The following is a 12,764-nucleotide window of genomic DNA, read 5'->3' as shown; positions in this document are numbered from 1 at the left end:
GAAAGTGCAGGCTCATTCCTGGAGCATTCACAGCCATATAAGGAGACATTGGAACACAGCGCCTTCAGAATCTGGGGCATTTCCTGTATGAAATTTCATCTTGGTTTCGCCTGTAGCATTAGTTCTGGGGCAGCACAGATAATATCTTTGCAGTTTTGGAAATGTCAGAGTTTTTTCTTTCCAAAGCTGTCAATTACATGCATAGTCAAGCATCTTTTCGTGACAAAATATCTTGTTTAAAACGGGAACGTTTTTTATCCAAAAATTAAAAGAGCGCCCCCTATCTCGAAGAAGTTAACTGAAGACTGATAGTTTTTAAACAAAGATTCTCTGTAATTAGTTATTACGCGATCAACTGATTAATCACGTAACTAATTAACTAGGATGTCGGGGCACAGGTTACAAAGTTATAATTTCGTAAAATAACTTTTCAGATATTTTATCTGATCAATTAGTCTTCGAATTAATTAATTATTTACTTTACCTCACGTTAGTCTCATTCCAAACGTCGTAAATTGTTGGTTATCTGCACAAACCCAGTCTTCACTATGAGTCATCCATACATCAAGTGTCTTAAATCGTTTATTTATTACTAACTAAGTAATTCACAGAAATGCATAAACAAACAAACAAACAAACAAACAAGGTAAATGTGGTTACATGAAATGATAGGAGACAAAAGGGGAAGTGGGGGTCGACTAAGAAGTCACTACAGAGTGATAATTATAACAATTGAAATGCTAATCCTTTGCACATGAACGCTCATTCATTCGGGAACAATTGCAATCAATATATATATTTACGCTCAGTGTGTCGTCTTGATCGCTGGTGAAAAGTTCATTATTTTGTAGAACTGTCCATCTCTCTCTCTCCCTCTCTCTCTCGGTTGTGGTTAGAGGGGATTGTTCAGAGTGACATTCGTTATAGACTGGATGTTTCGGCGATTGTCGTTCTTCGTGTTCAATGATACTGAATTCCTAGCTGCAGACTAGTAATTAAAATAAAAAAATCTTATTCTGTCGGTTTCGATATTCTAAGAATTTAACCACGTGGTATGGTTAAAAGATTCAGCAATGGTCTACAACCTTTGTCTTCCTAATGGAGAAAAACATGGTCTGCAACCTTTAGCCATCTCGTAATTGAGGTAAGCTCGGTCTGCTGATCGAAAACTCGAGTGGGGTTTTTATTTGGAATGGCAGAAAAGGCTGTCCCAGGATGTCTGAACCTAACTGGGCTCAGGGGCGGTCCTCTGATTTAGTTCAAATCCAATTCCCTTTTTGAGTTTTCCTTCATTAAACAGTCCAAAATCACATTGTAAAATTGTGTAAACAGTATCATACTCACTCATTCATCTTATACAACAATTAGATGTAAACCTCATATCTGGGGCTATTATATAAACAGCGCTATGGTAATGTAGCCACACCGTCTCCCATGAGCTTCCCCAAGTTGTGACAAACGGACCAGTTCGTAGCTGGATTCTTCACCAATCTTTTATACTTTCTCCGGAACATGAAATTTGTTCGTACCTCAAGTTCTGTGAGGTGGAAGGATTTTCTTTGTTCTCCATGAAATTCTACTCTCTCTATACTGTATGTCCATGAGGAGATTCTCAGGAATTTACGGCATCTCTCTGACCACAGCAACCTAGTTGAAGGAGGAAAGGGGGAGGCAGGGAGAGGGGGATGGGTTTGCTATACCCAAAGAGGTCACCGTCATGACAAGGTTATACACACACTAAAACCCCAGACTTTGAGCTCTATTCAATCCGTGTTGCGGAAGTTCAGCATTATAGCGTGATTGAAATGGAAAGGCAATGTTCCTGCATTAGCGGAGACAGCATTTACGGGAAACAACATATGTCGTCTCAATCGGAAATTACCTTAACCTTTATATTGCGCAATCTGTAATGCTTCAGCGATACAGGCTGAAAGAGCTCTTTGTATTCCTGCCTCTTCTTCTCATGTTAAATATTCCCTTTTATGTGAAAATGATCCTGAGCCGTACTATTCTTCCATCAAAGAGGAGCGTGTCATTCCTGACTGTGCCAAAGTGTTCCGCTCCTCTCAGAGTGCCATGTGTGTTTGCCCAGAGCAGCCGCCTCTCTCTCTCTGAGCCTATTATCCATGAAGAAAACATAGTCAGGATTTACACACCTCCACGCTTAAACAGGATTTTCTCCAGCTCATTATTGGAGCTGACGAATTCCGTTGTTCTGATAATGATCAACTTCACAGCTCTCGTCTCGCTTTCTCTATTTGAGGTGTTCATTCTCTCAGACACACAGAATGTATGACGCCAGAGTGGAGTGGTACTGTATTCTTCAGGTACAGTCCTTGGAATCAAAGCTAGTTGAGAGAGAATGAGGCTGTAATAGAAAGAACCCTGCAGAGATAGCAGGTAGCAACAATAACAACATATTATCGTTCTGAGATAAGCTAAGCCACCTTCTGCAGGACTATAGATCATATTTAGACTAAATCTAACCAGACCTTTATATTGTGTTGTAATATTGGTCTTAAGGCCACTATGCAGTCTTGGTAATTTTATTGTAAATCATCACTGTATGTCTAATAAATCACTGTCTGTGTTTATTTAATGAAAAAAAAAACATTAGGAACACCTGCTCTTTCCATGACATAGACTGACCAGGTGGATCCAGGTAAAAGCTATGATCCCTTATGGATGTTACTTGTTAAATCCACTTCAATCACTGTAGATAAAGGGGAGGAGACAGGTTAAATAATTATTTTTAAGCATTGAGACTATTGACACATGGATTGTGTATGTGTGCCATTCAGAGTGTAAATGGCCAAGATAAAAGATGTAAGTGCCTTTGAACAGGGTATGGTAGTAGTCACCAGTTTGAGTGTGTCAAGAACATGCTCAACAGTTCCCTGTGTGTATCAAGAATGGTCCACCACCCAAAGGAAATCCAGCCAACTTGACACAACTGTGGGAAGCATTGGAGTCAACATGGAACGCTTTCAATACCTTGTAGAGTCCATGCCCTGGCGAATTGAGACTTTTCTGAGGGAAAATGGGGAGCAACTCAATATTAGGAAGGTGTTCCTAATGTTTTATACACTCAGTAGTTATTGTTCTTCTTTGGCCCTTGAAATGCTCAGACTGATAGGATGGTCTAGAACCCACCCCCTTACCCAGATGAACAGTCAGTCAATGGTTGTCACGTCCTGACCATAGAAAGCCTTTATTTCTATGGTGGGGTAGGTCAGGGCGTGATTGGGGTGTGTTCTAGTTTATTATTTCTATGTGTAGTCTAGTTTTTGTATTTCTATGTTGGCCTGGTATGGTTCCCAATCAGAGGCAGCTGTCTATCGTTGTCTCTGATTGGGGATCATATGTAGGTAGCCTTTTCCCACCTGTTTGTGGGATCTTGTTTTTGTATTGTTGCTTTTGAGCCCTACAAGGCTGTTCGTTCATTTGTTTGTTTTGCTTTATTGTTTTTGTTGCTGGTTCACATTCAATTAAATTATGATGAACCCAAATCACGCTGCGCCTTGGTCTACCCAATACGACGAGCGTTACAATGGTCTATTATAACCAGATCACATTGTGACATGAGGTGGGAGAAAAGTTCCATCCCACCTGAACAGGCTGAAATTCCAGAAAAAATGTTTTTGTTCAAACAGAGGTTTGTGAACGCTCACAGCGAACTATGTTTGTTTTCAACAGATTCTTTCTGGTAAAACAATGGATAGAACACGTCAAATGTTGATTTTAGCTGCAGCTTCTGCAATAATCGATGACTCTTTAGACCCTGGTACTGATGTCACGTACTGGCTACTTATTTTAGTGTGTATTGACAAGAAAAAGTGAGCATCCGATTGGAAGAGTTAAGGGTTATGTGGAGGAAGTCATCCCTCGATACAACAACTTTGCCTTTCGCTCTCATTTTATGATGTTCCAAGAAACCTTGCAGTTAATTTGCATGTGTTGATGATCTCTTTGTTTTGATTAAACTAGCCTAAATAAAGTTGTGTCACAAAAATCCCCAATGATGTAGCTAGCTAACGTTATCTATAAGCACGAATGCATCCCAGACTCCTAGTTAATTGGCCAACCAGACAGCTGTGTGGGTGGGGTGTACAGTCAACCAACCAGGCTGTACATTAAGCATATTATTTATATGGCCCCTTATCTATCGACAGTTGCACAAAGGGGAAATAATTCCAAAAAATAAACAACAAGCGATTCAATGCAATCCACAGCTCCGCCCGAGTCCAAATCGAGAGATCCATTGGCCTCTTAAAGTGCATTTGGAGGAGGCTCCAACATCTTGACATGCTGCTGCTGGAGAAGATTCCAGATATCCTCGCCAGTGCCTGTGCCCTCCACAAAATGGCCCTCATCCATCAGGGCATCACAGAAGACTTGGATGAGGACTATGTTGTGGCACAGGCACGTAACATCGAGCCAGCCCCTAATCCTGCAGACAACAGAGTGGCCCTACGTAACCAGGCTGCCCAGAAGAGGGACAACAAAATGGGCTCCAAACAATAAAATAATTGTTGTTGCACAATAGAGAAAATTGTTCTGGTGTCCATTTTTTAAAAGAAATAGCACTTTTAATGGTTTAGATGAAATAAATAAAAATGTAATAGACTAACTTTATTCCAGAATGAACTTGCATAGAGAACAAAAAAATAACTGACAGAGAAAATGTAATACTTTTTTAATGATATTGTATTCATGAAATAACACGAATATACAATTTTGAAACATTAAAAAAATGTATTTGCTAGACTTTAAAACATACTCACTGATTATTCCAAAACTAATTTGCATCAATAACAATCACTGCTCATTGAAAAAAACATTTACTTCAATTAAAAATCACTGCTCACTCAAACTGTTTTTACTGCTCATTCAACAAAAACTATTTACTTCAATTTTCACAACCACTGCTCAGCGAGACGCTGCAAAGCATGAGTAAACTTTTTCAAGCGAGAGTTCCTGTCTTGCTGAATCTGGGTGCTATGTCTGCAGGCTGAGCATTTCCTAAATTTTCGCCTCGATGGTTGCGGTCCCACTTTTCTTGGTTGACCTTTTAGGTTCTCATTGCTGTGTGTGGATGTCAGTGTGAGGAATGTGAAGGTTGGGTGCTGTATGTGCTCGTGGCTGTGTGTGGGTGGAGTTTTTGGGGTGTGTGTCAGTATGAGGAGGGTAAGAGTTGGGTGTGCAGTTTTTGTGGATGTAAGTAGGAATTTTGTGGTCTGCAGGTGTATGTAGGTGGAGGTGTTGGGATGTGTGTCAGTGAACAAAGAAACAAGAACTCCTCCTTGGCCGGTTTTCGTATGCCTGTCGAGGATAGCCTTATACCTGAGTAAAAACACACGCAAGATGCGAGACCGAGTTACATCTTAGATGCAAAAGCATAGTACAAACGATGCAGTGGTCTGTGTTGGACAGAGAGACTGGTCTGAGAGCTACGTGCATGGACAGGTTCAAACCTGAGAAGAACCAAGCCTCCCCTAACCACTGATACAGGATCAGATTTATTTAACCTCTTAATTGTTAACTTTAGGATTGTGTGAATGTAGTTACATGTCCCCCCCCCCCCTCGTATGGGGCCTCAAGGTGATCGAGTTAGCTAATACATAGCTACTGTGTTAAATCCAGATATAGATAACTAGTCTTCATAACTTGACAACAATATTGTGTAACACCTAACCACAGATGAAAGGGGAAACTATTACTCTAGCTAGGTAACATAATGTAGCTAACGTTAATCCTCACCTAGGCTTTTCTCCATCATCGATATCCAATTCTTGATCAACAAGAAAATTAACATTTGGGTATCTAGTTAAGTAATGAGACACTTGCTACAATGATTTTGTGATAGTAGCTAGGCTACTGTACAAGTTGGCGTAGCCGGCTAACTACCTTTCAAACCAGTAGTCTGACAATCTTGTTGTGCATCTCCTCGCCTCGCCGAGGGTCAAATAAGATGGAAAAACTAAACTAATATGAAAAACAAATAGAAGCAATGAAGAAAAACCATACATGATTCATATAATGTCTATTACGTGTAGTTATTCAATACATACAGTATGCAAATAATATACGTTTACTTAAACCCTGTCAATTTTCTGTTCACCGCGCACTACCTCTTCGGGCTGTTAGCTTATGTGTGCGAACGTTTGCCACAAACTGTATTTAAAAAAAAATTATGTTCACAAGCTTAAGCTAACATTAGCAAACTTTCGCAAACTATTCCCCTTGTTGAACGTGCCTCAGCTCTTACACAAAAAGGCATTATCATTGTTTTCACAATTTCAGAGTGTTATTTTGACCTCCAAATGTGGAAATATCATTAAAAAAACTGGAAATCACGTGTTTAACTACCCCCTTAATGAAGCTGGCTTCATATCGTGTTTTAATATTGGTCTTAATGAAGTTTGCTTCTATGGCTGTGTTTGTGTCTGTTGGAGGGAAACCAAGCCAGGCCTAGGAAGGAACTCCATGGCCGTCAGCAATCCTTGTTTTACTGGAAGAAAAACAAGACCATACTGTACAATTCTTTCATTTGAACACAGGCACAGAGATACAATTACAGACACAAAAATACACACACTCACACACACACATTCTCACACAAAACACAAGAAAACACACTGGATACAAACAAACAACACTGATAAACACTCTATTGTAAACACACATCTATTACAGTTTAACCCGTAACATTTCTCACATTGCAGCCCTCCCCTCTGTCTTGTCCCCTTTGCAGGACTCATGTGAGAAGCCGGCATGTTATGAGAAGACGGTGACGCTGGCCAAGGAGTCCCATGACTCCCTGGGGATGACAGTGGCAGGGGGCATGTCCTCCCGCGGCTGGGACCTCCCTGTCTACGTCACTAACGTGGACCCCAACGGAGTGGTGGGACAGGAGGGATCCATCCGCAAAGGTACCAGCCTGGTGATAAACCTTAAACATCACAGTCTCACACACACTCATACAATTATACACACTCAGGCACAGTCTCTCTCTCTCTTTCACTCTCACTCAGTCATACAGTAAATCAAATCCAATGTTCTGGCAGGGAATTTAGCTAATATTTACCTGAATTGCTCCAATATTGACTTTGATAGTTACTCTGTTCCATGCAGTCCCTGCTGGTCTTCATGATGCCAGAGCTGGTACTGCAGACAGGTGTCATGTGTGTGTGACATGTCCCTTGTGTAGAACAGACAGTGTGATTGAGAAGAAACACTCAAATTCCTGTTTCATTACCAAGCTTATTTATTCAACAGGAAACGCAGGGATGGTTACTGTTCAGGGCTCGCCAAATTAAGTATAACACACACACACACACCACACTCAGATTTTGTTAAGAAGGTTCCAGAGGAAATGACAGGCTGCATTTTATCAGCTCATTATACAAAATCAGTCAACTCTGAAATAGACCAAACACAAACAGACTCCCAAAATGATTGGACACATTTGTGGCAGGCCTGTTACGGCTATATACTGCAGTGTGTGAGAGTATAGGTGTGTGTGTGTTTGGGTGTCTGGGTGTGGGATGTCAGAACATCTGAGGAAGCTCTCTGTGCCGGGCCAGACATCAAAGGGCAGTGGAGGCATTTAAACCAAGAACTACTCATCCTAGGGATCCGCCTCAGATAACCACAGTACAGAGAGACCAGACCAGGGTGTACCACCTGTCTGTTCTTCTGAATACACAATACTCTACATCTGTGTGTGTGAGAGAGAGAGAAAGAGAGAGAGGAGAGTGAGGATGTGTGTATGATATTTAGTGTTATTCCCCTAGCCTTTATCAAAAGCATAATTCTGAGTGTGTATTCCTGTGCATTCCTGTGTGTATCAGTAACATGCATATGTTTGTGTATACAGCTGTCTACATAATAATTAACCAGATTGTACCCTAGCGTGTGTGTGAATTTGCATAGTGCATCCTAATCAAAGGGGGTGGATGTTGTCCTTTGAGCGAGCCTCCACTCCAGATAGCAGCTGGCTGTGCAGTGTGCTGCGGTGCAGTGCTATGTGTCCAGCACTGTCTAAGCCCACTTTGATTATCTGGAAGTTATTTGGTCCCACTGCTTTGTGTTCCTGTGAGAGAAGATTGAATATTCAATAGGCAGACGAGACGAGTCCTTGTCCCTGGGAACTTTTGCTTTTGAAAGGCATCAGAATCAGACAGTGGTCAGGGCAACAACACTGTGCTGAGTGGTGCTGTGTTCTGTCCTCCCCTCTGCCTGCAGGTGACATCCTGCTGAACGTTAACGGGCTGGACCTGACGGGGGTGACGCGGGGCGAGGCTGTGGCCAACCTGAAGAACACCACCTCCCCCGTGGTGCTCAAGGTCTTGGAGATGAGGCCTCCGGAGGAGAGCCAGCCAGAGTTCCCCTCGCCACCCTGCCTCTCGCCCACCGACAGCACCAAGCAGAACCTTGCAAAGCTGCCACACACCGATGACTACTCCCCACTGTGGGTGTCATGGTTGCAGTTGCCCAGGTGAGTAGCAGTACCCCTCAGCTAGCCTTCTTATTCTATATCTCAGAAACCTTGCGCTTATCTTGTTCTACCAGCACCATCTTTGCTGATAACTTCTATATTGAGGACAAATGTACTATGACTGTGATATGTGGTCTCACCTAGCTATCTTAAGATGAATCTACTAACTGTAAGTCACTCTGGATAAGAGCGTCTGCTAAATGACTAAAATGTTATATGCACAAATGTTCTCTTCTCCAATCTCAGTCTCTTCTTCCCTTGCAAACTGGTGAGTGCCCAAAAAGGTGATACTTTGTTTTTGCACAGAAACATGCAAAAAATCCCTGCTGGAGAGAAATGCAGGTTTTAACTAATTAAACAACAAAGAAAATGATCTACATGATCCGTCTCTGTGTGCAAAATAAAACGTGGTTAATGTGAGCCTAACTCACAGCTAAAGAATGTAAGGAAAGCAATCCAATGTTATTTGTTGCCTAGACTTTACTGCAAATGACACTCAAGTCTTGAGAAAAAAACAATACACTTATATTGCAGTCAGCCATGACAGCCTTTATAATATAATGCTTGTGACCACACACACACATCTAAATATTGCACTTGGGGAAAAAAGTAGAAATAGAATGAAACAAACAGGCATTCTATTTTTGCTCTTTTATAGTGGCCACTATAGACATTGATCAAGTGCACAAGGCTACATGTGTGCAAAGATAACGTTCACTGAGTAAAACATGTAATAATCCTCCCTCACTCACATGTGTTACTGTCAAGTACAACACAACAAAAGCAATATCTTTGGACAACACTGCACGTTATTACATTGTACACTTTCTGCCTGTGGACATCTGTTCTACAATATGCCTGCAGAGCATGATACCTTTTTTTGGCATAATTGATCTCTTTCAGGCAGAGAGTACACCTGGCATACCCCTTTTGATCCACTGTATTAAAAGAGGGAAAGTGTGTGGTGTTTCTTTCACCTCTATTGGCATCCCAGCTCCAGCTACACTTGATCACTTAATCCACTTGTTTAACAAGCAACACCTAATTCTCACCAAATTCTCTCATTCTGAAAATGAACCACATACTGTAGAGGGAAAACATTAGTTCACAGATAGTAGTTTGTTCGTTCACTAGTGAACTAGTTAACCTTTCACACAGATTGCCAGGGTCCAGTAAGCAACTAACGCGTTATAACTTTAGGAGTGGCAAGGAGTCGTATACCAGTTAATACTATAGCGTATTGGTTAGGTTACTAACGTTAGCTCATCTGATGTTGTAACGTTAGCTAGCTAGCTGTCTGACTTTATTAGCCAGCTAATTTTCAAACAATAAACTAAATTATTTGATCAGCTAAGTTGGCTAATGTTGCTCAACATTTCTCTGGCTAGCTAACAGAGAATTTGATCCAGCTACTATAGCTAGATACTTAACAATGGTAACAATAATTGTTCCACCACACTTTCTCCCTCACCTTAAACTTTTCAAATGCCAGTGGTTTTTCTGTTACAGCTCATGAAGCACACTTCATCACCTTCTCATCTGTCTCCGTGGTCAGGCTTTTCACCTACCTCTTCGTTATGGTTCTGGGATGCACTGCTGTAACTGGCTTTGCACCCTACTGCTGTCTTTCCAGAGCGTATGCAGATTCTGTAACTAGCAAATTGGTCTCTTCTTTCTTCAGTCGCGTGCTGCATTCTGTTGTTAAGTGAACGATTGGCTGAGCCTTGGATACAGCCAGTATTGCTCCAAACCCGCATCACTTGTTCAACCAAACATGCATCATTCGTTTGCTTACAAACGCGCATCACTCGTTTACAGCCAGTAGTGATCCAAAGTCCCCCCCTCCAAACTTGTATTCTTAGTTTGCATCCCTGGGTATGTCCATTTCTCTACAGATCTGCCACTGCTGGTATAAAAACCTGCCCTTACTGTAGTTATTTATTTTTTAACTACTGGAGTAAAATAGAAACTCAATTTCTCCCCAACCGGCAAAATTGATTAGAAAAGTGAAAACCAACTAGTGATTCACCATGGGAATTCAGTCCAAATGGGCAACAGTTCCAACAGGATTTGAATGTAATTTTCACTCACCCCCGGGCACTGTATTTTCACAGCTCTGCCTCACCTGGGAGGGAAAGCCATGTCTCCATTCTCATTGAATGACAGCCAAGCCGTTGTTTTTTTTACGACAGACTGCCACGGGACTCTGCAATCTCACTGCTGAACATATGCAATCTCACTGCTGCATATGTGCACACAGTACAGGATGGGCACACATTTGAATGCTGGCAGCAGTCTAGAGATTCCCTAATCCCCCTTTTTGTCCCTTGCAGGCACCTGTACTGCTGCAAAGACATTGTGCTGCGCCGGAGCACCTCAGGCAGCCTGGGCTTCAGCATCGTGGGGGGGCAGGAGGAGGTCAACTGCAATCAGTCCTTCTTCATCCGTTCCATCGTGGAGGGCACACCAGCCTACAACGACGGCAGGATACGGTACAGACTACTAAACCTATATCTCACACACTGGCCAGAGGACCTATATCACTGCATGTTTGCTGAATCTTCTATTTTTCTGTGACAAATTATGTCCAGTATTTACCTTATCGTTACAGTAGTCTTGTATTTACACACTGCTAGCATTGCTATATGGGCCTCCTTTACTATACTGAGTCCATCTCTATGGTTGTTAATCCCTGCATTAACCCCCCCCATTTCTGTGAGTAGATGTGGGGACATTCTGCTGGAGGTGAATGGCAAGAGTACGTGGGGGATGACCCACACAGCCCTGGTGCGTCTGCTGAAGGAGCTGCGGGGCAGAATCACCCTGACCATCGTGTCCTGGCCCGGAAGCCTGCTGTAGCCCCGCTGCAGCCACAGGGAGGGGCCAACACTGACCCAGGAATGTGGGCAGAGCTTTAAACTGGATTACAACACTGAGCCCACCGTATGGGATGGGCTTTCACTAGTGATGTAGCTATGGAAGGTGGACCTTAAGAACCCTGACTCCTGATGGGATGGACAGCTGAGACTTTGCCAGGAATTCAGAGGAGGCCAACCATCCATGTGACTGGAATTTGACCAAACTCCCCAGAGACACTGAGCTGGGCGGAGCTGGATCTGTGGCCCTACCCCTGGGATGTTCGGAGGAATCTGATTGGAGGAGAGGCTTGTTCGATGACAACGCATCCAATGAGGGGGGTGGGTGGTTGGGAGGGGACACAAGTTGCCAATTCCATTGGTTCTATGTTAGAGTATGCATTTCATTGGACTCACATTTCTTTATTGTAAATGTTGGCTATCTAAAAAAAATACTGATTCAAGCAATTGTACTATGTTTCTATTTCTTTCAATGATTGTTTGATGGCCTTTCAATATAGGCTGTGGTCATCATCTTCATCTGTTGGACTGAAGACACATTGCCAAGTAGCCGTTTGTGTTGAGTTGTTTTCAGAAGCTGTTGCTAAATTATCAAAACACTGGCAAAAGTATAGTAAAAAAAAAACAAGTAAAATTGTGTTCATAATCTGTTAAAAGTAATATTAAGGTGACATCGTGGAGGCCTTACTGATTTTCCTACTTTTGAAAAGAAAAAAAACCTGACTTGGTTTCTGTGTGTTTCCGTGGATGTGTCTGGTCTAGGGCCATTTAACGCAGTTCTATCACATGCTTCGGCCTGCGTAGTATATCTGATGGTACCTTTTGGTGACATAATCAATAAAGTCATTGGAAAAGGACACTTGTCTGAGAGCTTTGGCAAGGGTTGTGGTTTGGGTTCATGTTAACTGACCTGGGATAAGATATTAATTAGCACAGCTCACTGAAATTCTAACTATTCAGCTGAGGTCCAGTCAGTTCCTTTATCCAAACCTATCCCTTAAATGCAACAAAACAAACACCTCTCTCAGGTGAGACAAAATATACAGGTTGTATTCAATGTAAACATAAAACAATTATTTGGTTTTTCACCTTCAAAGTAAACTAAAACATATTAATATCAAAAGAAGCCGTCCAGTCTCTGACAGGTTAAACAGAATGCATGAGGGTCACACCGGGGCCTCCTATTGGCTGGTGAGAGTCACTGTGGGCTCAGATAGGTTGGCTGTCCCCCTCCTTACTCTCATGTCTTCTCCTGCTGCTACTGTTAACAGACACAGACAATCACTGGTTCCTTACACTGTCTACCTCAACAATGTGTGTAGGAGTATGTGTGTTGTACCTGCATGAGACTGCATGTCTCCCCTCTTTGTCTCTGTCTCTCTTCTCTC

General features: G+C 42.2%; 1 protein-coding gene across 7 annotated transcripts in view; it reads left to right on the top strand.

Moving 5' to 3' along the window:
* The window catches only part of LOC112251130 (E3 ubiquitin-protein ligase LNX), a 74,987-nt gene extending 62,754 nt beyond the window's left edge, over positions 1–12,233 (top strand). For all 7 annotated transcript variants that reach the window (XM_024421888.2, XM_024421886.2, XM_024421889.2 and 4 more), the window contains 4 exons: positions 6,755–6,932; positions 8,248–8,500; positions 10,834–10,992; positions 11,224–12,233. In XM_024421888.2, coding sequence (XP_024277656.1) covers positions 6,755–6,932; positions 8,248–8,500; positions 10,834–10,992; positions 11,224–11,359 — 726 coding nt within the window. In that variant the 3' untranslated portion in view covers positions 11,360–12,233. The remainder of the gene's footprint in view (positions 1–6,754; positions 6,933–8,247; positions 8,501–10,833; positions 10,993–11,223) is intronic.
* Positions 12,234–12,764: the final 531 nt, after the last annotated feature.

The sequence above is a fragment of the Oncorhynchus tshawytscha genome, linkage group LG05, assembly GCF_018296145.1.
Source record: "Oncorhynchus tshawytscha isolate Ot180627B linkage group LG05, Otsh_v2.0, whole genome shotgun sequence".
Taxonomy (NCBI): Eukaryota; Metazoa; Chordata; class Actinopteri; order Salmoniformes; family Salmonidae; genus Oncorhynchus; species Oncorhynchus tshawytscha.
The sequence above is the reverse complement of the archived record's forward strand: the minus strand, read 5'-3'. Positions and strand labels throughout refer to the sequence as shown.